This window comes from Sturnus vulgaris, chromosome 9 (assembly GCF_052056855.1).
Source record: "Sturnus vulgaris isolate bStuVul1 chromosome 9, bStuVul1.hap1, whole genome shotgun sequence".
NCBI classification, from domain to species: domain Eukaryota; kingdom Metazoa; phylum Chordata; class Aves; order Passeriformes; family Sturnidae; genus Sturnus; species Sturnus vulgaris.
This window is the reverse complement of record NC_142251.1, coordinates 21,697,445-21,724,828: the sequence shown is the minus strand read 5'-3', so window position 1 is coordinate 21,724,828 and position 27,384 is coordinate 21,697,445. Positions and strand designations below refer to the sequence as shown.

The 27,384-nt window shown below is 37.1% G+C and overlaps 1 protein-coding gene across 1 annotated transcript; it reads right to left on the bottom strand.

Moving 5' to 3' along the window:
* Nucleotides 1–732: 732 nt before the first annotated feature.
* On the bottom strand, nucleotides 733–25,047 carry KIF14 (kinesin family member 14). Its single transcript, XM_014885589.2, has 29 exons — nucleotides 23,949–25,047; nucleotides 23,325–23,579; nucleotides 21,815–21,902; nucleotides 20,312–20,410; nucleotides 19,304–19,356; nucleotides 18,942–18,972; nucleotides 18,484–18,591; nucleotides 17,242–17,358; nucleotides 16,536–16,654; nucleotides 16,076–16,248; nucleotides 15,592–15,739; nucleotides 15,432–15,495; nucleotides 15,048–15,232; nucleotides 14,229–14,331; nucleotides 13,854–14,014; nucleotides 13,208–13,355; nucleotides 12,407–12,559; nucleotides 11,709–11,835; nucleotides 11,013–11,106; nucleotides 10,385–10,523; nucleotides 9,856–9,959; nucleotides 9,325–9,419; nucleotides 8,385–8,606; nucleotides 8,066–8,250; nucleotides 7,326–7,484; nucleotides 6,672–6,791; nucleotides 5,722–5,796; nucleotides 4,880–5,018; nucleotides 733–4,761 (listed from the first exon to the last, which is right to left on the bottom strand). The coding sequence occupies exons 1-29, from the start codon at nucleotides 25,034–25,036 to the stop codon at nucleotides 4,400–4,402; spliced, it is 4,914 nt and encodes a 1,637-aa protein (XP_014741075.2). The 5' UTR covers nucleotides 25,037–25,047; the 3' UTR covers nucleotides 733–4,399.
* Between the last annotated feature and the right edge of the window lie 2,337 nt (nucleotides 25,048–27,384).

Below are 27,384 nucleotides of genomic sequence, written 5' to 3'. Positions count from 1 at the left end.
CGTGTTCCTGACTGTTCACTCTCAGTTTTTTCAGTGCGAGGGAGGTGAAGGCTGAACCCCAAAGCCTTTCAAGACCAAATTTAGTGCTTTTAGCAGAAGCATGACTTCAGCTACTGAGTAAATTTCAGCCCAAACCATAAAAGTTCTGTCTGTAAAAGTGTGTGTGAATGGTTATACAGGTACCAGTGGCTCTGGATGAAGAAACAGTGGCTAGAAAACAGCAGCCAAAAAGAGGTAGCATACATGCTGAGGTGCTGGCATATCAAAGTCTCATCAAAGCCAATCTGAGCCTCCACTTCAGAGTCAGAAGCTCACATTTGTTACTCCAGCTTTGTAGCCATGAGTGATTTTTCTGTGTGGGTGCAAGTGAAGTGTGAAGGAATAAGTGAAAGTACTGTGTGAACAGTTACCTGCCGGGAGCAAACATCTTAATTCCATTGATAACAGTTAATGAAAGAAGTTTTAATAAATATTGGTTGTGATGCCAGTTCCTTGGCACTGATAATTTCTAGACACACTGGCCTATAGTTATAAATACACCTTACCTTGTGGTATATTACACCCATAGATGGCTGGGGCCTCAGCTAAGTGTGTTGATGTGTTAATGCAGCACAGTGTGAGAGCTCTGGCTCACTGCTGGTGGATGGGCACTGCATGGATTGTGAGAATGAAGCACTTCAATGATGTGTAACTGCAACAAGGGCACCGAGCTGAAGAAAACACTAGCAGGAGTAGGTTTTGTCAACATCTTACTTTCAAAATAGTGCATTAACAATGGGAGTAAGAGAGGGATTGATTAGACACAGATTAATTAGTTTTGATTAGTTGGTTAGCACAAAGAAGAAAAAGCAAACAAAAAACCAGCAAAACCCCCCCAAAACAACAAACCTCAACTGAGCAGAAGGAAATTATTGGTACATTTTCACTTACCCTGCAAAAGTTGAATTTCACTATTAAGATGGCTCTTCCAATATCTCATAGACCTTAAAAGTCTATCAAAACCCCATTAGTTTGCATGGTCACTTCCTGAGTTTCCAAAATGCTAAAAACCCAGACATTTTGAGCTTTAAGGTTGTGAAAAACTTGGTTTTCAGTTACAGAAAAGGAAAAAAAATCTCATAACAATGCACAGAGGTACAAATCTCAACATATTTTCTGAGCAATGCTTCTCATTAAGTACAAGAACAAAAGCTAACATGATTAATCATGTGAGCAGGTGGAACAACACTAACACCTGAATGTAATTTTGCAATATAACACCATAATCTTAACTAGTAGATACTGAAAGGAATTGACTGTTCTGATATTTATAGGCATAGATTAGTTTATGAGCAGTCTATAGCTGTGTGTGCTGTTAGTTGAGGGAACTTGAAGTGTCTTAGTAGAGAAAAGAAATTTTAGGTAGGTAAAGAAATCTTTTGGTTTGTTTCCTTGTAAGCTACAGAAAACACCTCTTACTAATATTTACTATTTTGACACTACAATATTTTGAGCAAGAAAACAAGACTCTCAGTGACAAAGGAAGGTCTCAAACTCAACAGAGGAAAATCAACAAGGAATTTACACTTGAATTACACAAGAAATTTACAAGTTGTAAAAATCAGTGATCAGGTACATGATGTAGTTTTTACATTTCCCATGCTTAGATACACAACACAGAAGAACCAGTTACATTTTTTAAACTTCAGCCAAATATAAAATAATACACAAGTATTAAAGCATAAAAATCTGAACAACTGAATAGACTTTCTTAACCCTTGAGTAAACTTGCAAAGGCCTTTACACTAAGAAAGCAATTAAGCATCACACCTTGTATAAGAAGAAAATTATTAACCACAAGAAAAAGTGCTGAGTATTTTTGGTGGCAGGACTACACTTGTAGACATTTTTTGGGAAAGTACTACAGTGTACTAGCCTTTAGGAAATACACATGTGGGTTACTGGATCAGCATAATTACCTTCCCAATTTCATCTGCATCAGAAAAGCACAAAATCACTGAATAACGGCATCAATTATAACTAAAATTTTCAAAAGAAAATGATGATTGATTCTACTGCAGTCTTTTTGCATAAAAGAGTTCCAAGAACCTGACATATCCTCAAAGACTGAAATTCTCAAGATGTTGAACATTTTCCCTCAGAAGGAGAGGTGACAGCCATGAATGGAAGCTGTGCTGGTCTTAGCTTAGGTGGGGTTGATTTTTTTCAAGGTAGCTTGTATAGGACAGTGGTCTGGATTTGTGCTGAACACAACGATGATAATTTTTTTTTTTTAATTGCTGAGCAGAAGTTACAAAAACCAAGGCCTTTTCTGCTTCTTGTACTGCCATGCTGATGAGGAGGCTGGAGGTGCTTGGGAAGTGGGGAGGACACAGCTGGGAGATTCCAGACATGTGACATCATCTTCAATATAAGAAGGGAAGAAGAAGGAATGGGGGAACATTTGGAGTGATGGCATTTGCCTTCCCAATTAACCATTACATGTGATGGTGCCCTGCAATCCTGGGGATGGATGAACAGCTGCCTGCCCAGGAGAAGCAGTGAATTGATTTTTTCTTTGTTTAATTTGCATGCACAGTTTTTTGCTTTTGCTATTAAACTGTCTTTATCTCAGCTCCTGATTTTTCTCACTTTCACCCTTCCAAATCTCTCCCCAGCCCCACTGGGAGGCAGTGAGCACACAGCTGTGTGGGGCTGAGTTACCAGCTGGGGTTAAACCACAACAATCCCTTTTGATGCCCAACATGAGGCTCAGAAGGTTCAAGACAACAGCTTTGATTGGAATGTGTTAGATGGAATTCACAGCCATTATTGCTGTTTGGCTGCTTTGGGCAGATTCCTGGGCTTGATGCCTTACAGTACATTAGTGTAGTGCTCATCTGTGGCTGCTTTTTGTTTTTCCTGCTGCTGATCCCCTCACTCTGCTGTGCTGGGGACATTTTGAGGACAGCAATGGTGATGCACAGGGACTGGCAGATGGTCGGGGCATTGCTGCTGTTTCTGTGCTGCTGTACTGGACATGCTGGAACTCCAGTGTGAGCACAAGGCAGAGGGACAGGACCTGGGGGGGGGGGGGGGGGGTCCATGTGGAAGCAGAGATCCAGGTGCAGCCCATGGAGGAGCTCACACTGGCACAGGTGGACCTGATGGAGGGAAAGCCAGGGAAAGTCAGTGATAGAGGAAGCTCCTGGCAGGGACATGTGGAGAAAGGAGACCATGCCAGAATAGGTTTGCTGGCAGGACTTTTAACTCCATGAAAGAACCAAACTGAAGCAGGATGCTCCTGTGGAAGGGACCCACACTGGTGCAGTTCATGAGGAACTGCAGTCCATGGGAAGGACCAACAACCCCATGCTGGATCAGGGGAGATGCTCCAGACATGGGACCAGAGATTCCCTTGCAGGCCATTAGGAAGACCATGGGAAGCAGTGAATTAATTCCTTGATTTTCTTTGCTTGTGTGTGTGTCTTTTCCTTCCCCTATTTATATTTCAAACCAGGAATTTTCTCACTTTTACTCTTCTGATGCTCCCCACTGGTGGGGGAGCAAAGGAGTGGCTGTGTGGTGCTTGGTTTCCAGCTGGGCTTAAACCACCACAGCCACGTTGATGTATAGGAAAAAACTTTCAGTTTTACCTTATGAATTTCTCAGCACTGTTGTAAGTTGTGCTCAGTCCAGGCCTCCTAAAACCCATGCAAATTAATTTCCATCCTTCCCATTAACTTCAGCCAGCAGACCAAAAGTAAGATGTTAAACAATGATAACAAGCATAAGAAAGTAGTGGATTGGGAAGCTCTCCACAAGCTGGGATAACTTATGTTATTTAGGAACAGATATGATTCTATTCCAATATGAATAGTAGAGAAAATTATTTCAGAAATCAAAAGTTAACTCACTAGCAACAAACCCAACACAAACTTACCAATGATGCTGTTCAAAGTCATCTGAAGTATTTTAAGCCCAAATGTGTCAATGAACTAAAAAACACTTTAAAAAGCATCCATCAAATAAGGTACTTTTACTAGCTCTCACTGTTTTCCTCTACATAAATAAATACAAAGTTTTTGCTCTATTTAAAAAAAGGCATAAAAAACACTTTCAAGTTGCAGTAGCATTACTAGATCATAATGGAGCTGATGTGAAGCAAAACTTCAAAAAAATCAAATTATTTCTTATAACTTAGGTAGTAATAGACTTATATTAAAACAAAAGGAATTATCTTTTGAAGTTTGACAGCCTCTTAAGGAATGTACTTTTTTCTTTGGTGAAATATAGGATACTTACACATGGCATTTTACTTTCCAATCACTCACTCACTAATAATATTAGCAATAAATTTTAGCTTTTGTGATATGCTGCAAAAGGAAAGAGTTTTCTTTAATTTCTTGATAATAACATTCTATACCCATTCTATCCTACCAGGTGAAAGCTCTGGACTCTGTGTGCATTCTGGAATCCCATTCAATTTCCAAGCAAATTCAACTTGACCTGTTTCAACCTGTCCTCCTGGAGTCTCAGTAGTTTCATTACAAATAATTTGAGATTGCAGTGATGGCTGTCCTTGTCCAAGTTCAAAATTCAAAATAAGGGAATCAACCAGAGAGTCCAATTCACCCAGGTTCATAAAAGGCACGTGCATTTTCTCATTAGGGTCGTTCACAGAAGACGAGGCAAATAAACTGAAGTAGTTGTTAAAATATCCAGCAATGACAGTAATATTTTCTGCAAAGCTCCTGAGAGGGCTGGTGTTTCTGTACAACCCTATGAGAAACAGAAACAAGAAGAATCAAATGCAGCATTTTACAGATACCAAAGAGCCCTCCCCCTTGCTTTGCAAGTCTCCTGTAGTCCACAGGTTACAGGTGGTAACTCTAAATACCTTGTAACATGGAAGAGACAATTTGACAGACTTCAGTCAGACACTGCTCCAATTCCAAATACTTCACAGCAATCTTGGTGCTCTTCTTTATTTCTCGATAGACAAAGTCATCTTCTGGCAACTGAGATTCTGTTTCTTTCTGTATTATTGAAGAGCAATTTAAAGAGAATCAAATACATCACAGTATATTAAGTACTAAACATGCCTATTATGGTTTCAGTCACATCGATCAAGCCAATGCTGAAACACAAAATCTAATCAATGTCATGTCCTATAAGACAGCCCTGAAAAGAACTGCACATGGTTGATAGGGTTAGGAAAAGAATAAAAAAGGCAAATTACATGAAAATCCAGGAAATGCTTGGCTGTTAGAGGATAAATCACCTATCCAGACTTTTTATTCAAAAACCAGTAACTATGGTCATAAACTATGGCAGCACTTCTAAAACAATTACACTAGCCAAGATCTTCCAACTTAAAAAAAACATAACAGGTATTTAGGCTGTTCAAGATGAGCACAAAAAGGGAGATACAAGCATCTCTAGAAATTCTTTAGCTCTTTTAAAATAAAAGAGCTTTGAGTGGAAATGCAGCAGCAAGGAAAGTTAGCATTCCAGTCATAGGAATGCTGCTGTGACAGGAGGTGTTATCATGCAATTGTAAATATACAATATGTATGTGTATATATATATATATATATATATATATATATATATATATATATATATATATATATATATGTATGTATGTATCTCTACATACATTCCTCTTCTTAGGTAAATGCATCCTTAAGATTTAAATACCAGACTCAAAGCATACATTTTGTGAAACTTTTCTCTTACCTTTCTGCAGTAAGACATGTTATTTTCAATGAATCTGGCTAATGCCACCACGTTATCCTTTATTCGATTTTGAACCTACAGAGAAACTTGAATTATATTGTACACTTCATTCAAGGTAAAGTACATTAAAAAAAAAAAAAAAAGAACAAACACTGACATACTAAAGACAGAAATATCCAAAAGAAATACCATTATCTGCAACTAAATATGCAATTTTTCAAATAAAATATTAACTGAAAGAAAACATTAATTACATCTGCAAGGCTTTAAACCCTTACTATGGGAGGATCAAATGAACATATTTAAATATTCACTAAAGAAAAGTTGTCCTGTAACTTTGTATCACTGTCGTTCTAAGTGGCAGGGGTAGCTCTGGTGTTTTCTTTGAATTTACACAGTAGTTGCACCAGAGATAAGCATGCACAGATGCTGCAGATACTTAAGAATTTGCAGCAAGTGAACAGCATTATTTGGAAAGCAGAGTGCTCAGTTCCTTTTGCTGGGAATACAAAGCATTTGGGAGTTAAGCAAAAGACATTGAAATAAAATAGTTTTGATAGTTTCACTATCTGTAGGATTAAGAATGACAATAGTGAAAACCAGAGTAGGAAGAAATATTTGCTTCCCTTGAGAGGGACAATTTATCACACAGAAGATTTCAGTCTTTTCCAGGTATTTTCTTGGAATTCAGCCATGCTCTCTGTCAAAGGGGCTTACCCACTGAGAAAGTGGTGTGTTTCCAAGGGGTACCCCAACTCCTGTACTAGAATTTTCAAACAGTTGCAGAAGTATTTTTAACTATAGTCCTTACTCTTTATACTTTCTTCTCTACTTTGTGTAATTCCCTACAATATCATCTTCTTCACAATTTAAATACAAGCAGAAAAAACAAAACATGATCAAGTGTCTCCAAGATATAGCAGCAGTTTTTAATCTTCATTTCATCTCACCTCATTTTGAGGACATTGTTTCACAAGTTCTTTCTGTACTATTCTTGCTTTCTCCTGTACAGCATCAGTGAGATACTCCAGTCCTGAGCCTACTCCATCATAAATGGCAAGTACAAATTCCTTTAAAAACAAAAGGTGCAAAATGCAATGGTTAAAGAAAACTGATGAGGTCTTGAATTAAAACAGATTTTCTACAGTAGATTAGAAATAATTTTGTTTCAAGCAAATTATTCAGTGCAGGTCTATTCACACACATCTTTCTTGGACCACAGGAGCTCAGTTCAGATTTTTGTAAATTCAATGTGGTACTTAGACACAGATTACTAAAATACAAGTAGTGAATTTCAGTGAAACAGATGGACTTGTATAATCTCAGTGCAAGTACAGTCCTAAAAGCACCCTACACTTCTCTTCATAGGTTTAACTTACACAGATTCAAAGGATGTGGCTTTTAAGGGAAAAAAAATAAGAATGTTAATACATCCACTTGCACTCTAAATTTGAAGTATTTGATAAACTCTACATATACTTAATTCAGTTGATGAAGTTGGTATATGGAACAATTTGCTCCTGAGTACAGTTACTGATAGTAAGTGTGAGTGCAACACTAGAATTATTATTCATTATCATTATTTCTAAGAAACATTTCTTCACCTGTAGACTAGAGGCAGGAATGTTGTTCTCTTCAGGAAATGAAATATCAGCTGCTGTGACTACTGCCAAGTGTCCTATGTATTTCATTGTTTGTTTTATTGTTTGGCTTACTTTGCTCCATGCTTCTGTTACCATCGAGGATATATCTGAAGAACACCCCTGGGAAACAAAGGCACATCTTTCACTGATGCCAGAAAGGATCTCTGGCCAAAGAATACACACTTTCTATACAAAGAGCTCCTAGCACACAATACTCAGGCATTTTAAGCTTTACATCTTCCTACTTCCAATGGTTTATCTATGACAGCTAAAAAATCATGCCTTGCAACCACAGAGCAACAATACCATTATGCTACATAGTTTTAAAGAAAAAAAACTCACAAGGCTGTAGTGTGCACAGAAATAATATTCACTGGCCATGGGTTTATGAGTTTATAAACAGCAGCACTTAATAGTCTAAATTACCATTTGCTCTTATTGTGTGTTAATTTTACCATTTTACAAGAACCAATGTCTCTGTCAGGGCCCGGGCACAGGAAGGTCTGCATTACTCTCCACTAACACACACAACTATCAGCATAGCCAGAAAAAATGCAACCTTGGCTATTTATCTTCCTTAGGTGCATTGGTTTATCATTACACACACTGGACATTTAAGTGCTTTCAGTAAGTCTGTAATAAATACTGTATTAATGCAGAGAAGTTTTCTATACACAGATGAATTCTTTAAAAAGGTTTACCTGCAACAGCAACTGTAAATAACCTCCCAAGTTCTTTATTTCCTGCTTCATTTCTTCATCAACTTTTCTAGATCCAGGATATTTTTGGATATTATTAAGCCAGAGTTTGCTTATAACCACAATCTGGTCAAAAGCAGAGACAATTCTGATGCTGTAGGACTGAGCAGCACGATCAAGAGAGAAAACTACAAGAGAAAGAGATCCATCTCCTTTGCAAATGAACATAGGAACAGTAATTCTTGTGACTCACAAACACATGAATGCTTGTGCATCTGAAAGTCATTAGAAATGTTTAGACCACTATGAAAATGAGACTTACAGTTTTCCTGACATTCTTCATCTTGCTGTTCATAGGCTTTTGAAATGGCAGACGCTCCAGAAAAAATTATAAACAAATTAGTTAGGAGACTATCTGCTATGCTTTTTCCTCCTTCCTGATTCTGTTCCAGCAAATCTAAAGCTGAACTTATAGATTCCTTGCAAATTCCAGGAAGAAACAATTCAGAAGTGCTTGAGCATATGCTGGACTTGCTCAGTGAACCTGTACAAGGTAAATGCAAAATATACATGCATGAAACTCTTCATAGGAGTGAGCAGTCAGTGAGTGTGTATTTTTAATGACTTTCATATAGATATTCATCTACTCAAAGCAGTCATTCAGAAAAAAATGTGTAAAATACTCTAAATAGTTTATAAGTTCTGTTGGTACAAAGACAAATTCCATAGCAAAATTCTTTAACATGAACACATTTGTTTCAACAATCAACAGAGAAATAAAAAATAAAATCCAACCAATCTAAAATAACTGAATGCATTCATATATTTGGAAGACTGAAGCATCCTATAGTTCAGGAAAAGAAAGGTGTAAAACCTGGTCAAGAGCTTGGGGAAACCTCAGTAACTAAATGAATAGCAACAACTCAAGCAAATGAAGTCTCCATATTATTGTATCAGGATTCAGCCTCTTTCTCCAGTTAACCCACATAGTTAAGCAGAGTAATGTTTCAGATACATTTCTTAAATTAGGCTTATAAAGTGCTGGTGAGGAAGTTTTTGCCATCAGAAAGAATGATTAAAAATACAGAAACGCCTACTGTTAACAGTTTGACATTATAAATTTGAAAGTATCATAAGCAGAACGTGTTTAAATTTGCTTTCCAACCCACAGTTTTTAATCAACTATCAGAAGCACCTACATTTTATATGTGTAATAAGTTCAGATTCTCAGTAAGAAAAGTGTTTTGCCATTTAGCAAGTACCTGATATACAGGAAGTCTGTTTATTCTGAATAGATTGCAATTTTATCTCAGACAAACATCCAGAAATTCTCTTGTTCTTCATGAAGCTTCTACTTCTAAGAAAGGATTATAAAAGAACATGAAAAACCTTGAAAAGAAAAGCATTTCTCTTCATCAAGCATTTCTATGATGAGCTACAGCTTACACAAATGTGTGAGTCAGTTATAAATATAGTTATAAGGCTAAAACTTCAAATACAAGGTCCAGACCATATACAATTTACTCCTTAAAAGCAATGTTTTGATAGTATAGAAGTGAGAATAAAACATGAAAAGCTACACATTTCACTCTGCATTGATACTTTGGAAAGCTCTACACACAATTTTTGTTCCTTTTTTTTGTCCATGGAGGAAATCCAAGAGAATGAGTGAATACAAGAGAAGACTCACCAGATAACATAATGTATGAAATCGGAACAAAAGCATATTTAGATAACTACATAAGTTTTTACTTTGTTTTAAGCGTAGAAGAGTAGCTGCAAATTACTTTTACCTTCTTCTGGAAAGCAAGGAAATGGAGCTGTCTGAAAGGTCAGGTTCCCACTCATCAGCAGGATCATAAAACACATCAACAACAGCTTTATTTCTATCATTACTCTGAAAAAACAAAGGAAACACAGAGGAGGAGGAGAGTTAAACAGAAAAAAAATTATAAAGTAGTCAACGTATAGATAAATAGAATTTAATAATGAAAACTCAAGTGATACCTTTAGAAATTCAAGTTCCTTTACAACATAAAACAATTGAACAACCAAAAGAATCACAAAGCAGTCCTGGTTTTACTGCTTCTTGCTCTCTACACAAAATGGCCTGAATAAAGTCATTTGTTTCTATTGCATTCTTTTTGTTTGATGGACAAATGCATCTGCATGTTTTTAGTGAAAAAGTAGTCATGTGTCTTGCTGTTAAAGATGTACAACCCAAAAAGGCCACCAAGATTTTCCTTCTGTATGCATTATCAAAACCTTATCTTTGACATAATATTACCGATTACTAGTGGTTCTTCTTCAATTGTTACTGACCTCATAGAGTTCTTTCATTTCTGCTAGTTTACATTCAAATTTCTCTAGGCTCCAGAAAGTTGTTATTCCCAGCTTGATGTTACGAACGTGCACCTGAATAGAAGACACTGTTCCTGTTTTATCATCAATTTTGTCATGCCTAAGAATTGGAGAAAGTTAAAAAAAAAGAAGACAAAAATCAAGACATAAAATAAACAAGATTCTTGTAGGTAGGATTGTACAGAGACAAAAAAGGTGACACAAACAAATTTCTTCAGCCATCATGCATCTCACAGTTACTGTGCTTTAGGACCACTTAATACGTGAACCAAAGTAAGAGAGACATCAGAAGATTCGCCACCAAAGCATGCTAAATTCAAAGTTAATTGTATATAGCAATAAAGTCTTAAAGTTTCGAAAGTTTTGATCTAAAATTCAAATTAGAAATTCGCATTTCAAAATAACAAGGCTCAGCTACACACTTAACTAACAATAGTTTGGAAAAAAAATTAATCATGTTCAATTGCACCAGACTGTTAAAGAAACACCAACAGCTCATTGCACATCCCAAATCCACTCCCAAATATATATGTAAGTATTATATATCCATTACATTTACACATTATAATTAAGTAACTCAGATACTGACCTGCAGAAAACAGTGTTTTTCCCTAATGCATTGCTAATGGTGTTAGCCTCTTTAATCATCACAGACAGCTTCAGAGACTTCCAGTTCAGTGGAACTAATAAAGGATATAGAATACAGTGATTTAGTAAACCCAACTATGTGATGCAACAACTTCAGTGTTAAAAAAATAAAGAGCAAAAAAGAAACCACAACCCAAAAGCATAAAATTAATTTAGCCAACAATAGTTCCAAGAATTCCCAACACATTGGGAAAACATTACCCTTCCAGGCAAGAGAACTCTTAAATGGTTGAGTAAAGGGTATTTCAGAAACAGAGGCATAGGACCAGACACTATATTGTCATTATTAATCCAAGATAGGAAACTGAAGAAAATTCATTCTCCTATTCCAGTTTCCCCAATGAGTTAATGCCTGACCAGTGGAGACAGGGAAGGACTTTTAAGTAACTGGAATAAATACAGACTACAGGTACATCCACCTAACCATCCTGAGAGCAATTAAATAGAGTTTTTAATGCAGTCCAATACACACAGCTGATGAACAGAAAGGATTGCAACAACCAGAAGGCTCTTCTTGTTCAGGATCATTAAAGAAGTATTAGTGGAACAGAAAAAGCTCTTGTATCAATACCCATCATCCAGGCCCACTGAGAAAGAGAAGCCAGCATTGCTCTGGTAACATTATGCATATACATACTCGTCACTGGTTTATTCCCACTTGCATGATTCTTCTGAAGGGTGTGTATTTCCTCAGCAATCTTCTGCTTCTCTGCTTCCAGAGCTTCCACTATTTTAGCATGATGAATAGTATGGTCTTCTAGAGCCTGGAGGAAAATGGGAAGTGGGAAAAAAAATTCTAAAACTCTTAATGCTGTTTATTGAAGCTAAATTTTTTGTTACTGCCATTTTAAAGACTCACAAAATTAATTTTATACTTGACATCTGCTATATCAAGATAATAGAATTGATTTTCACAGTTCTCTGGTCTGCTTACATGTTGCAAGGCTCAAAAAAAATACTGGAATTAAGAAGGAACAGCTTTTTTAAAAAGTTGTATCTGTTGCAGCAGTCAGATATATATGAACGCCAGCCAAGACTCAGTCATTACTTACATTAATATCTGGAGTAATAACTTTTGCCAAAGGCAACCATTGCTAAATTTTGGTGCACCACAGTATTTAAGAAATAAGGCCAGTATTAGTTAAATCTCCAACATTAATACATTAATACACAGGTTGCAAACAAAACATCAGTTCTTCTGCATAAAATCATGTAGAAGTACTTTAAATAATTTTCTTTACAATAATTTATTTAAAAAAAAAAAAAAAAGGAAAAGAAAAGAAAAACCCCAACCAAACTCGAGTTTATTGCCTTAAAAGATTTTTTTCCAATTACCTGCTTGGTAGCCAAGGTCTCCATTTCTAAACGCTTTTTATTGAAGTGGAGCTCTAGCTCAAGGCTTTTCTTTGCCTCCTCCAGCTCCTGTATTTTAGTTGTGGCTTTTTGGTTATTGAGTTCTTGGATTTGCTTCTTACGAGACTCTTCTCTCTAATATGAAAAAAGGAAAGTGAGAGGAGGAATGCTCCTTCTACAGCATTTCTGAGCCATCCTTCAGGCAGATATTCAATACATTTAAACCTTGCAGCCTCTGTGAACTACACAGCCAAGTGCCAGCAATGGTTATATTCCAGTTCACAAGCATCACTTTAGGTCTTCCATAGAATATGTAAGAGATGAGATACATCATTAGTGTTTTACCATGTTGTAATATTCTATGCCAACTTATGCACATTGTAGTTTTTTTCAGTACAGTTGCAAAGTAGCATGCAAGCTTAGAAAAAAAAAAAAAACAAAACCTGTATTTATCAATCCAGAATCGTGAATTTAAAACCTCATGCAATAAGATAGGTCCTGTAGGTATTTTTCTTTGCTTACAAGTCACAACTCCTGGAATAACCCTGAAGAGGATAACTACTCTACAACTTCTTCCGTTACTAAGGTTGACTTTTTTTTAAAGTACGAGGCTTTGCATTCTCTAACATGCTGCTATAATATGCAAGAGAAAAAGAAAACCAAAACCACACAAACCAAACCCAACTGACCACCTAACAAACACATACCGTATACTCCAGTTTCTGACTTACTTTATTGATATATTTGATATATTGATCATGTAATGATGCAATGGCAACTTACCACCTCTGCTTCCAGGGATTTTATTTTGCTCTCATATGCTTCTTTTTGTGCAGTCAGTTCTTGCTGAACCATCTCTTTTGCTATTTGGACACTTTGCATCATTTCTTCCTTGGCTTTGAGTCGTGCCTCTTCAATTTCTGATTGAAGCCTACAAGTATTGTGCATTTAGATTGCTGTTGTTTGTCTCTTATAAGAGGTATACAGATTATAATCTCTTTCTGTCATGAGGGTTTAAAGATTTTTTTAACAAAATAACTTACATACTTGACATGGTTTTGATTTCACAGACAAAATGTAGATGCTTCCAATGTAAATATGGAAGAAATTCCAGAATTTTGAAGTCCACTCAATTTCTATTTTTACTGTATTACATCATTTACACAAATTTAAAGACTGCAATGGAAATTCACTAAACAACCTTAAGATGCAAAATTAAATTTTAAATCAGTGAGTCTTGTGGTTCAATAACACCCCATAATAAAGTAAGTACAAATAACACTTCACTGTCTCTCAAATTCTCCACCATCACAGAAGACTAAGGTTATTACTTTGAAATAATTAATAATCTTCAGTTATTTCTAAAACTAATTGCATGGTTGAATTAACAACTGAGCTTATTTTCAGAACAAGAAGAATCAATACTTACTGTGTTCGCTGTGCGATAAGCAGCTCATTCTTTGCAAATTCAAAATCTTTTGGACCATCATGCAAACATGAAGTCCCACAAGAAGATGTTTTAACTTTCTGAACCTCTGCTGGATGATTAAACCTGAAATAATGGTCTCCCCCAAGTATCACTCGATCACCCTATTGGGGAAAAAAATTTCTGCTGAACCTCTCAGATTGATAAACAAATTATCAGTGCTTAAAACATGCAGATGAAGCTAGGAATCAAAGAGGAAGAGAGAAATATTTATGGTTACAGAGCATTCTCAGAAAACCTGCAGTCTGAAGCTGAGATATTAACAAAGTAAAGAATCCCACACATGCACAAATTACTATTACAAGATCAATCACTTACATGATGCAGAATTGTTGGGTCCAAAATGCATTTCCCATTTACGTATGTCTTGGCTTCTCTAAGTGGAATAATACTTACTTTGCCAACAGTATTTTTAATAACACTGAAAACAAGAAACATTTGCAGTATTAGTAGCTCATGATAATTGCAAGTGATGTTTCTTAATAGACTAAAATGAAGACTTTAGATGTTATTGTTTTCCTAGAAGTGTATTATCTTCATTATTATCTTCATACTATTTAGGTACAACACACAATTAATGAATGACAACCTATATTTTGGTAGAGAACCTATATTTATATCTAGGAATCCACTGCTAGAAAACTACTGCAGTACCCTGCCATCTGAGAATTTCTTTGATAATGTGACTTTCATGCTTTTAATAACTGATTAGTTACATTTCTTACAGCATTTTTTCGAGGATCAGTTGCATGGAATGCACTTTAAGCAATATTTCTCCAGTATAGCCAAGCTGCTATTTTTATTACATAAAGAACTGTCAAGGCTTTTCACTTTTCCACTGAACTTAAAACATTTTTCTATCACACAGCATCATTTGATCAGGTCTTATTCATGCAGAAATACTGCAGAAGAAAACTTTGCTACATGAATGAAATGAACAAAGAAACTAAACTAACTCAGTTAACAGATTTCTAGAGAGAGAAGGTAATTGCCTTAATCATTGAGCAGTACAAAAAATATCCCTACATAGTATTTTCTTGACTAGAAAACTCTATTTTGTTACTGCCAGAAGGAAGATTGACTCCAACAGAAAGAGAAGGGCAAAAAGAAACTTAAAATAGAAAAAGAACTACAAACCAATGGTCATCAGCAATCAGCACTCCAGAAAGCTGGATATCATGTTTTGAATTTGGTGTACACCTTCCAACTGTAGTTTCCCCTTCTTTGACCATATATAACAGCACCTCAGAAAGCTGAGGATCTTCATTGAGATTGACAAGGTTTGGTAAATGATTGTCCATTTTGAATGCAATTCCAGCTTTCTAGATAAAAAAGAGCTCTGCATTAAAAAACTATTTACTTTATGCATTCAAATATCTACATGAAATTTTTCTAAGAAGTGACAGCAATCTGTTAAAAGATGAGTATTAAGGATACCAAATCTTACAGCTACTCTCATTCTTCTGCAAGGTTTCCTGAGGTTATATTTTCTGTACTATGTCCTATAGAAAAAATATGTACCTGCAATTCTTTTATATCTTCCAATTTCCTTTTTTCTGCTTGTTCAAGTTTTTCTTTCCAGGCCCTTAATATATGGAGAAAATAACATATTAGGAGAAAAATTACAGCATATAAATTTTACCATTTCCATTTTAAATTAAGACATTAATGAGTGCCTGACCTTTGCATTTCTGCCATGTTCCGCTCCTGCTGGTGCAATTCTACCCTCAGAGATGTTATTTCCTGCAAATAACGCCTGTATTTTTCACGATCAGTGTTCAGAGCACTTTTCTGAGCTGCCTTCAGTTTTTCAATTTCAGCTTTTAATTCTACATTAGACAAAACAGATACACAGTACATGTAAAAAATGAAGGCAAAACACACTTCAGTACAATAGTACAAAATCAATCCAGTTACTTATTTTAAAACAAAACACCTTTCTCTATTTCCAGCTCTCAAGCATAGCCTAAGATATCACCTGCATTTTAGAAAACAAGAAAGCTCACAAAGAACAATATTAAAAGGAAGACACCTCAAGCTCAATTAGTCTAGTTGACAAGAGGTCAGCGAATACAACAGAATATTAGTAGCAACAACTCTTACAAGAAATAAACTGAACACACATGCAAATGACAACCCTGAAAGAGTGCAGATGTCAATCTCACCTCTGATGAGTTTGACATTTACATCTTCGTTCACTTTAGCGATGTTGATAATTGAACAAGCCTGTTTGGCATAGCGCAGGGTGCTGAGCGTCTCCTCGGTGCTGCTGGCAGCTGGGCTCACTGTGGCAATCATGGTTGTTTGGGAATTGCCACCAAGACTTTCCTTTAACAGCCTGCATGGGACAGGAGAATACCAGTCAATCCCTGGCCCTCACAGAAAAATTCAAAACTTCCCAATTGGAACAGATAAAATAGAAAATACTCAAGGTCCTGCTACTTATTTGAGAGGGACTGTTAGCTACTTAAAACACAAACTAAGCTCCTGTTGGGTCTTTATCTGATGCAACAGGCAAATTTCTTCCCTCCACAGGTCATTTGACAAAGAGGGAGAGAAAGGATGGGAAGAGGTGCCTCATGAATAGATGAGAAAGCCAGAGTCTCAGAAATATAATGTACATACCAAGTAAGGACAGATTCCCGGTATGGAATGAAAGTTTTCCTTCCATTTTGAGATTGTTTAGACAGTGCAGAAATAACCCTTCCAAGGGTCAACAGTGATTTATTGATACTCACACCTTCCTACACAAAGCAAAAATAAAAATATTTATAATACAGTTGCAGTTTCTTGTGTGATGTTATCAACTGTATTGTTGATTAATTATGTTCGTTCAACGGATACTAAAGCTGTACCACATTAAATGTCATCAGTTATTAAAAAACACTAAGATGCAAGAGCATCTTCATTTGGGAAAAACAAGGATCTGCCTTTAAAATAAGTAGTGTTAAGAACCATCAAACTTATGAAGGGAGCTTGAAATAAAGTGTCCTATTAGAAAAATCTATTTAATTAGGTGCCCCAAAAAACAATAAACCTCAACTCCATGTGATATTTGATTCATGATTTCCACTCCTCCTGCAGGATCATTAGACCTACATATCATGGGGAGAGGTGTTTTAAGCAAAACACATTGCACAGTCCAAAAAGCTTCCTCGGGCCACCCACCTCACTGGCAAAATGGGACGGAATAGTGATAAGCATAAGGGCTAAATACACCCTTTTATAGCTACAGCTCCTGCCCAAAAGTCCTGTTAGGTGAGCATGCTTTGGAGTTGAAGAGTGTTCTTAGGAGTCAAGCCTTTTCCACAGATTTCCACTCTTGCTTTACCTTCAGCCTTTCTCCAGTGGTCTGAGCCTTTGTACAGCACTCACTGCCAGCAAGATCAATTAGATTTATGTGACTGGTGAGCCTGCGATCACACTTTTCTTCATTCACAAATTCTACCTGGAAAGAAAGGGAGATGCTGACATTCAAACCAAAATAAAAAGCTTGAGGATAAGCAGAAATTGGACAGCTGTTCACATTAAATCCATAAAAACTTCATGCTGCCATTTAATTTTTTGACAGGATACTCTCATGTATATCCCTTAAATGAAACTAAGCTCAGACTTATAACCATAGTATCAGTTGGTTGTGGCTGAATAACTGCACAAGCATAAACTGCAAATCCAACAGGTTACCAAACTAGGGTTTTGGGTCTGAAGTTTGATGACTACAGTCAATCCAATTGCAGTTATCCAATAAACATGCAAATCAGTAAGCTGTTGCTGATGTAGGCCAATGAAGATCAGTTAAGGAGTCAGTGGAAAAGCTCAAGACCAGCTATGATGGAGAAAAAAAATCAGTCATCTAGTGGTGAGAATGGCAAGGGGAAGAAGAAAGGAGAAAATAAAGAGAACTGGGACAAGACATTAAACCAATCAAGAACAAAAACCCCTAAACCAACAAGTCATTTGTCAATGGAGAAAACTGACAGTCTGCAGATTCCTGAGGAGCTCTGACTACTCCATTTCTGTCTTCAGGCTCACGTCACTAAGTCAAGTTTTGTCTGTTAAGCATCAGATGAGGAGTTGTAGTCCCTATAATCTGGAGACACTTGGGGAAGAGGTATCCTAAAGCAAGAAAACATTTATTCAGTGAAGTGTGTAGAAACTGAGCAGAAATTGCATCTCCTACCACTTTGTTGTGTGCAGGAAGTCAGCACAGCCACACACCTCACACAGTCTAACCTTCCTAGAAGCTGTGTTGGCAGCAGTGTGAAATTCAGTCTGGCCTCAATTAGGATTCCTTTTACATCTCAAAATTCACACTGAGAAGCTTGGAACTACTCCTAGATCTGTCAGCTTAGACGTATTTATACTGCTGCTATAAATATACTTAGCACAAAGACATCAGAATCTACTCAAAGCATGTAAAATAAAACAAGTTTTGCAGTGAAGAAAGCCATGTTAAAATGACCTATGCTTCACTCAAAGATCTTCAAGTATATTCTCACAACTTTCTAGGCAGCACACAAAAGAATTTTTTACTACCAAATTTGAACAGATACAAAAAACCCCCAGCCAATACCTTGGTTTGTGTCATGACAAGGGTGAAGACAGAATGAGATCTAGAGCTCTTGTCATTCATTACTGTAGCAGCTGTTGCTCTCTGCTTATTTCCTAGTTCAAGCCAACTCTGTAAAAGACAAAAGTCAGGACATGAAACCAAATCCTACTTTAGATGGTTAACTGAAGATTCAAATGTTTGCAAATATATTTATTAACACAAATCATGACTATAAAAGTGAGGAAGTAAAAGTTAAACTTTAGAAATAACAATGTCAACAGTGACACTTGACTGTACAAATATACTCAGCTCCATTATACAGAACTAGCTCTTCATAACTCTTACAAAATCAGCTGAAACATCATAGACTACTGTCTGTAAAACATTTGCTTCCCATCCATAGAATTTATTTTTCAGCAGTAAGTAGAAAAGGAGCAGGCAGAAATATTTGTACTTCCTTTAACCAAAAAAACTCTTACCTGAATATCAGAGTAAGAACGGACAACATTCCTAGAGGGGAAAAAAAACAAAAAGTTTGGGTTCACACAGTTTTCTTTCTATAGAATATACATGCTGCCTGAGTTCTGAAGCCTTTTCCCAGTTACAAATAGAATACAAATATAGAATGAAAGCTGCAGTTGTCTTGAGACTTCCACATTCTTAGATTTCACTAAGACAATGAAGAAAATATATCAAGCTAGTCATGGGTATGCATTTTTCTAAAGCTACATAACACTGGGATCTTGCTTAATTTTACTGGTGGGTACACAAGCTTTCATAGAGCCTCAAGATACTCTCTTTACACCACACATCTGTTAAAATAAGTACAGGTAAGACTTACACTGTCAGGCCTTCCACATATGGTCCTAACACTGGATGTTCTCTTACACGAAGCTGATGAGAATAATTTAAAAATAAAAATTATTAGGAGTGCATTAGTTAGATATAGTACTCAGAAGTATCTTAAAAAAAGATTCTACAACATAAATCTATTATGTTTCTAAGTGGCTTACCCCAAAATCACTGGCAAGACTCAGAGTGAAAGCACTCTTGCTTTAAACAAGACAGTAGAGTCTTAATTTATTTATAACAAGTCGACCTAAGTCCCAAGCTTAGATTAAAGGACTTATTTCAACAGCAAATTGGATGTTGCACATCATCTTTTGCATACCATTTATTACATCTACCATAAACTAATATTCTATTTGCACACAGGACAGCGTTCAATGTCAAAGCACAGAAGTACTTTTATTAGTAAATCAGACAACAAATTCCTTCCTTACATATACTACTTAAAAGAAATTTCTTTAATTTACGGTTTTACATATTCTAATACACAACCAACCACTAAACACTAGCTAAACTGGTTTAACCAGTGATCCTTAACTAGTTAATCAGGCCAATCTTGTTTCTTTCCCCCCTCCTCCAGCTCCTTAAGACACAATCAGACAACAAAAAAAGAAAACTCCATCTAAATTACAAGACTACAACTCAAGTTATATTGTAGGGAGGATTCTTATTGTAAGCTGGAGCTTTAGATATACCCTAGGAGACTTTTTACAAAGGCTGATAAGATCATCTTCGTTTTGCAGATAAGGGGAGATTTTAAGTATTTTAATAGATTCTACTGAATCATTTTGTTTCTATGTTAGCATTTCTCTAGTGACAAGTATTTTGCTTTAAGTCATGTGGTGATATTTTGATCTTTTATTTTCACTTGAATCCCATTGTTCCTATCTAATATACTTAGATAAAAAACAATGATCACTTCTCATTTGTGCATTTTTCTTTCAGACTAAATGCCACTACATAGAGGTTATGCAGATACTTGATTCCGTGAGCAACTTACTTGTTGTTTCTTCTGTCCATTTTCAGCTTTAAAGACAAGCAAATCATGAATTTTCTCATTGTATACTTCAAAGAAGCTCATCTCAAGATGATACAAAACCTAATAAAATTAATAATAGTCATTTACATAGTCCACAAAACATATTCATCATCCTTTGTTTCAAAAATTAACTTTGAAAATCAGGATCTGGTAGTCCATGTTATAAACTTTTGTGCTGAAGGGACTTTCCAAGAGAAATGATATCAAGAACCAGTTTAGGTTGAAAGGGACCCTTAAAGGTTGTCTACTGTAACAGACCAAAAATACAATGCATTGGAATTCCATCCACAGACATTCCCAGATGGAAGCTATAAAGCACTAAAATAAAGTATATATATGCACTTCAGAATTTTCAGCATTGAAGTTTTAGTTCATGAAAATACAATTTTGTTTGCACCTGCACACATCTCTTTCCCTTTGGGATTGTGCTTCTACAGCATGATATTTGTCACAAGGAAGGCATGGATTGATGTTGTAAACATCCTGACATGGAACAGAATGATCTAATAGGAAGATAAACTTTGAGTCTCCCTAATGCAATTTAAAAAAAAACAGAAACACCACACCACTTTCATGAAAACATTTTTTTTCTATTTTCAAGAAGACCGGAATTTTCTTTAAGAAACAAGGAAGATTGCAGCAAAGCCCCATAAGCATTGTAATCAGAAAGACAAGATTCAAGACAATTCATTGCAACAGAATCACTTACATTGCATAAAGCAAAGGAATAAAAAAAACCTCTGCATTTTTAGAAGTTATACTCTATAGCCAATCTCAGCAATAAATAACTTTTTAAAATTCTTCAGTGTCTATCATATCTGCTGGAGGATTAGAATATTAGATGTTGCCAGGTATTAGGATTCAAAGTCTATAATTCAAATATAAAGCAGTAAAGAAATTTGGAATAGGTAAAAATGGGAAGGTTTGCCTGAGTAAGACTAACTGAATGTTAAGGTCTACTGAACTGCAAGTCAGTCATTACAGATACAAACACAGAGGAAAAAAAAAATACAAAGAAAGCAAGGGTAGTTTTTTTTGTTTCAGCTAAAATACTGAGCTGAAATACTAGAATTGGAATACTATTACAGTGTATTTTGTTTTGATACATGATGTTTAATGATAAATTTGTATTTCTGAGCTCTCTTTTACTGCCTCCACTGAAACTGTGGAGCCCATGGGAATTTTGTTTTGCCTTTCTTTACATAAATCTTAAAATGTAAGAATGGCATGCAATATAGAGGAAAGAATCCTAGTCAGGTGATGCAACAAAAATATCATGCCCATATTTCTTTCTCACATTACTGCCATTAAGGAAGCAAAACAGTGTTGAACCTCATGAATCAGGGCTATGAATACAAACAAGATTTGAATCAGCAAAAGAATATGAACACTAATAAAGGGATCAGCACTAAAGTATCACTTTCCTCATATTCCAATATAAGGTCAATGGCATAAGCATATCACCTGTTCCTTGTCCATTTGTGCTATTTGATTGAAAAGATCTTCACAAAGCCTTGGAATTATTCCTCGGTCTTCATCAAATCCCATCATCCTGCAGTCACAAAAATCTTGCAGCTTTAGTTTTGGAACTCTCCATAGACAATTTTAATGTTAACTGTACAGCTCTGCAGTGGCCATGCCACACACTTCTAAGTTATAGAACAATAAGCAACAGAAATGAACCTGATCCAAATTGGTGCTTGTCTATGTGTTGTGGAGTTGGACAAGGTGAGATCCAGAGGTATTTTCTATTTCATCCATTGAGAAATAGTTTGGAAACCCAAGTCAAACAAAGACTACAGCAGCTGAAGAGTCTAAACCTATAAATGTTCAGTATCTTCACATGCCTGCATTTCATATTCTCTGCACACTTCCAGTGCAACCTAAGCTTGTCTCCAGCTCTGGTGCAGTTTTTTCCTGTTCAGTTCTGCCACAGCAGCACACCAGTGCACTGGACTAATCCACCTGCACTCTAGAGACACACAGGGCTGCACAGCAGAAATTTGTTGTGTAAACTTGACAAGAGGACCCTGATACTAATTTCAGCCTTGTTCAAAACACAAAGGGGTGAAGGTAAGTTATTAAGTGAAAGAAAAAGATCCAAACAAAACCCCAACAAACCTACAAATAGGATAACATATAATAATAATATGATATAATAATAATAATAATAATCCTGAGTTTATCTTTCTTTTAGGCCAAGGTAAAAGCATCACTGTAAGCAAAGACTGAGTTCATCCCCTTGAGATGGAAGTTCACCCACTTAAAAGGGAACTTACTTCTGTGTATGTTCTATATTTATTGTAAATTGAACAGAAACATTTCTGGTCCTCTACTACATTTTAATAAAAGTCTATAGCACCTGATAGGAATTATAAATTTCATGAACTAATGTTAATAGATGCATGTTTGGAAACCAGACAGCTCACTAGCAATTCTATTTCAAAATATAAATAACATATACATAATTAGCTGTAAACCCTAAAAATGTTACTTATCTGGAATTATTTTGTGCAAAGATGTGATTTCAAAAAAGCAGTACCACAAACACCTGGATTTAAAGTTCTGAAGCATAAGGACCATAATTATAATCATCTCTTAAATGTCTTTTCCAAAAAACATGCTATACTTTATTACACCACTTCATGCACAAAATAACAAACAGTGGTGAAAAACAGCACTGGGAGAGTCTGACAAGCTCTCTGCATTAATAAAGGTTTTCCTTCACTAAAATCTCTGTAAAGTTTTTATTTTCTCCATTAAAAGTAGAAAGAAATCAGGGTCACATACATAAAAATACTCCAAAGTTAACTTTTGGTTAATTGCTATAAATACTGGTTTAGTTATTTTTAAAATACACAATAACCTTTTGACACAATTTAATCACTCTAAAATCTATTCCATTCAATCTCTTTCATTACTTATTACTGCATAACAATTGGCAGAATTTTAACAATTATTATTAGCAACTTACGTGTATGATTTTCCAGAGCCAGTCTGCCCATAAGCAAAAAGACAAGCGTTGTATCCCTCCAAAGCTCTTTCGAGGAGTGGCAGTGCCAAAGTTTTATAAATCATTGCCTGGCTTGCAAAATTAGGATCACCCTTATCAAAAGACCAGAAGGAGAAGTCATAACTGAAGCTGTAAACTTGGTTTGTGGATGGATTTTGTACAATTGTCTCTGAACCATTCATGTAGATCACAGGGAATGAGTTTTCAGTTTTCTCTCTGAATGGAAAAGGTGGGAAAAGAAAAAAAAATATAAGCTACATGCTTTAAGTTCGTTATTCCCTGCCTAATGTAATGGAAAATAAAAAAATCAATGATCATTGCTAAAAATACCTGCTTGAAGAACACACAAAGTATTAAGTTTCAAAACACTTTTGTTACTGAATACATGAAAAACAGACCCAGACCCAAACACCAATAAAGTCAATTCAGTTTCTAAATAAAATATATCTTGGTGTTGCATGAAGTATCAGCTAATTTCCAAGTATGTATTATATCCTTATTGGATCAATGATGAAATAATTCAACAGGTACAGAGTAGAAATGAACACACACTGTTAGCAGCAGAAATAAGTCCAGGATACAGACCTGTTACTGAAGGGCCGCACCCGCACTGCCACAATCACTTTGCTGTTTTGCACTTTGAAAGCATCTTCCCCGGTACTGCTGCTCTCAGCTAAAGTTTCTGTGTTCATTTTTGTTTCTGAACTTGTACTCACAGGAAGAGAGCTGGAGATACTAGGGAGTTTCTTGGCTGAAATTTGCAGATGAGGTGTTTGTTCATTTGAGGCTGGCTTGAGAGACAGTTGATTTTTAGAAGTGCTGTTCTTTGGTGTAAGTGTAAATCTTTCTGTTAAAACTTTTGCTGGTGTCCTTGGTCTTTCTAAGCTGCTGTGTTTCATCATCAAGTGCTGTATCCTTTGCTTTCCAGCTAGCTTATTTATATTGCCTTTTTCATTCAGTTGCTCTCCTGACAGGCTATTAGTACACTTTGAGGTAACAAACCGTTCTGATTTAGGAACTTCATTTTGAAACTTTGTGTCAGCAGTGCTTGTCTTATCTTTTAAATTAATAGCATTTGCACAGACATCACCAACTAAAGCAAAGGAATCCTTGCTGTTCATGTTATGCTGCAACTTGGTACTTGACTGACTCTCAGTTAACTTCAAGTTTGGTTTAACACCATCTGTACCCTTAATATTCTGTAGAAGTGTAATCTTGTCATTTCCTCGTACATCAAAATTATCATTTCCTTTTCTAGGCACAATATTCTGATTAATTTTACTCCTCTCCGTGGAGCCAGTCCTCACACGCCTCTGCAGGGTAAGTCTTTTCTCTGTTTGTAGTTCTTCTGTACTCTGTGTTGTGTCACTACCAGACACTGAGTTTTTGCTTGCTCCAGTTCTCCTCTGGAGTGTTAATCTGCCCTCCAGTTTAAAAGAAGTTGACACATCATTCACTTTTTCACAAGCTGAAATCACATATGTCCTATTTACTTCCTCAGCCTTATTCTGAGGACATGAAGGCAGACCATCCTTTTCTCCCAAAACCTGTGACCTCAGCTGCTGCCCAGATGCTTTACTGCTGGCCGGGGTATTGTGTGAGGAAGCTTTCTGGAAAGTGGCTGTGCATCGTGTCCGAGCAGGGCTCCTGGCAGGAACTGTGTAAATAGGCATCTTGTCTTCCAGCTAATTAAAACCCAAGCACCTTTCCTAAAGGATTATTTCTAGTTGCTGCTTCATGAGGAATCTGGGGAGACAAAGCAAAAAATTGTTTATGATGCTTACTTGCAGTGTGAGTTATGTTTTGCTGCATGGGGAGCTTCTTACATATACTGCAGTATGTGTTCCCAAATATTAATAATTAGTATCCTGTTTCACCTTGGTATTTTAACAAAATAATTCTTTTATATCTGAATGACTACTTCCAACAACAGGATATTTGACTTAATTTATTGAGTTCTATTATTTGTTTCAGAAACTAAAGTAAGCATCACAAAAGATGCACCAGTTGGTAAAAAAAACAACCTAACTATTTAGCAACAAAGATGACCATGGATATTTCTTCCAAATGATCTACCATGATTTCCAAACTAAGGAAATTCCAGATCATGTCTCCATTCACTCACATCTATTTACATTCTGTGTTTCACAGCTAACAGACTCCAACAGAACAACAAAGTTAACCTTGAATAGGACCTCTGTGAACATGGAAGGGAGATTTTTCAAGATTTTGATATGCAATCTATATAACCCAGTATCAGAACAGGACAGTTAATAAAGATGACTTTTAATAGTACCTTTGGATGTCATTTAATTCACTCTGGTACACAGACACATACCAAAACAAAAGATACCTAGCCTAGGGGACAAAAAAAACCCTATAAAATATACCTCCTGTCCTTTCTACATCTAAATATTTCGAAAGCTCTATATATGTAATCTGTATAGGAAAGCATGTTACCCTTTTGCATCTGCATCATAGTTATTGGGTTGTAATGGGTTTGATATCAATACCCACTGCAGACTTGCCAGCTGCGATTAATTCATGGCTACAAGTCAGCAAGAAGTCACCTGCCTTGGATCCTTCAAAAGCTGCTGTATCATTAACAACAGCAGCACATGGTCGGGGAAAAAAAGGAAAGCAAGATGAGAGCAAGTGATGTAGAAGAAATAATTTAGCCATTGCTCTAACAGAAGTTTCCTTTAATGCTACACTTTTAAGTAATAGCTTTCAGTCTCTCAGACTTTATGCAATTACATCCACTTACACGTCATGACTGCACAGTTTTCAGAGCTCTCAACTTGTGAGGAAAATATCAAAATTCCAGAGCAGTGTATTTATTGCTCAGTCCAGTTTGAGACAGGAAACTATGTTACATGACTAGTAAAATACAAACTTTGTGGTTCCCTCTAGCAGTCAGTAAACACAGAAGCACGGATGCAAGCTATGACTGGTGTGTTTTCTGAAAAGTCCATCCTTTCCACGTAGCTTTAACATAAGTTTTGTAAGCTCTCCTCTTGCCACAGCTATGCCTTATGAATAATCACAAAGTCTATCTGGAGAAAAGTGAAACTCCCCGTTAAAGGCGCCTTCTTTCTAAAATAAGGAATGAGGTTCAGTTCGAGAGAACTGAAGTCAGACCGAGAAATACGCTCATTCCTCGGTTTTAAAGAACTACAACTCCTAACTAGATAGGAAACACAAGCGCTCGAAGCTGGAGCAACCGGCAGCTCTGTCAGCCCTCAGCAAAGCTCCCCTGCCTCCCCGGCCGACCCCGCACGGCCAAGGGCCCGCCCTTAGGGAGAGGGCGAGGAGTCGGCAGCAGCAGCTCCAGCCCAGCAGCAGCTCCAGCCCCGCTGCCCCACACGAGCGGCAGAGCCCGGCCCGCGGAGGGGAAGCCCCGCCGGGCCGCGGAGGCTCCGTGCGGGCCGGCCCTCACCTGAGCGCGCCCCTCCTCAACCGCCGCCCCGCTGCGCTGCGCTGCGCTCCGCACGGGCACCGGCACCGCCCCCGCCCCGTTTGAACGCGCCGGGCGCGCCCGATTGGCTCCGCCAGGCCCCGCCCAGGCCCGGCCCCGCGGCAGCGCCCGCGCCGCCAGGGGGCGCCCCGGCGGGCCGGCTGTGAGGGCTGAGGCGGGGACGCAGCGCCGCCATGGCGGCCCGGGAACGCCCCGGTCCCACCCCGATCCCAGCCGCTCCGGACGGGCAGCCTCGGAGCGCGTACTGCAGTCACACCGCACTCCGTGTGCGGACAAAGCACGAGTCACAAGGGGAGGGAAAAATGTCTGGGAAAGGAAATGAAAGAACACACGATGGCTGTGACACTTGGGCAATGCTGGCGCTCCGAGCAACACCAGGGGAAGAAATAAAAACAGAGTGCTGGAATCAATAGATACATATGTCCATAAAAGACCCACTGATAATAAAATACGACACCATCTACACCCAGCAACAAAGAGAAACCTTGCTACACGATAACTGAACTGGGTTGCTGATACAATTTTACCTTCACACAACCCCTA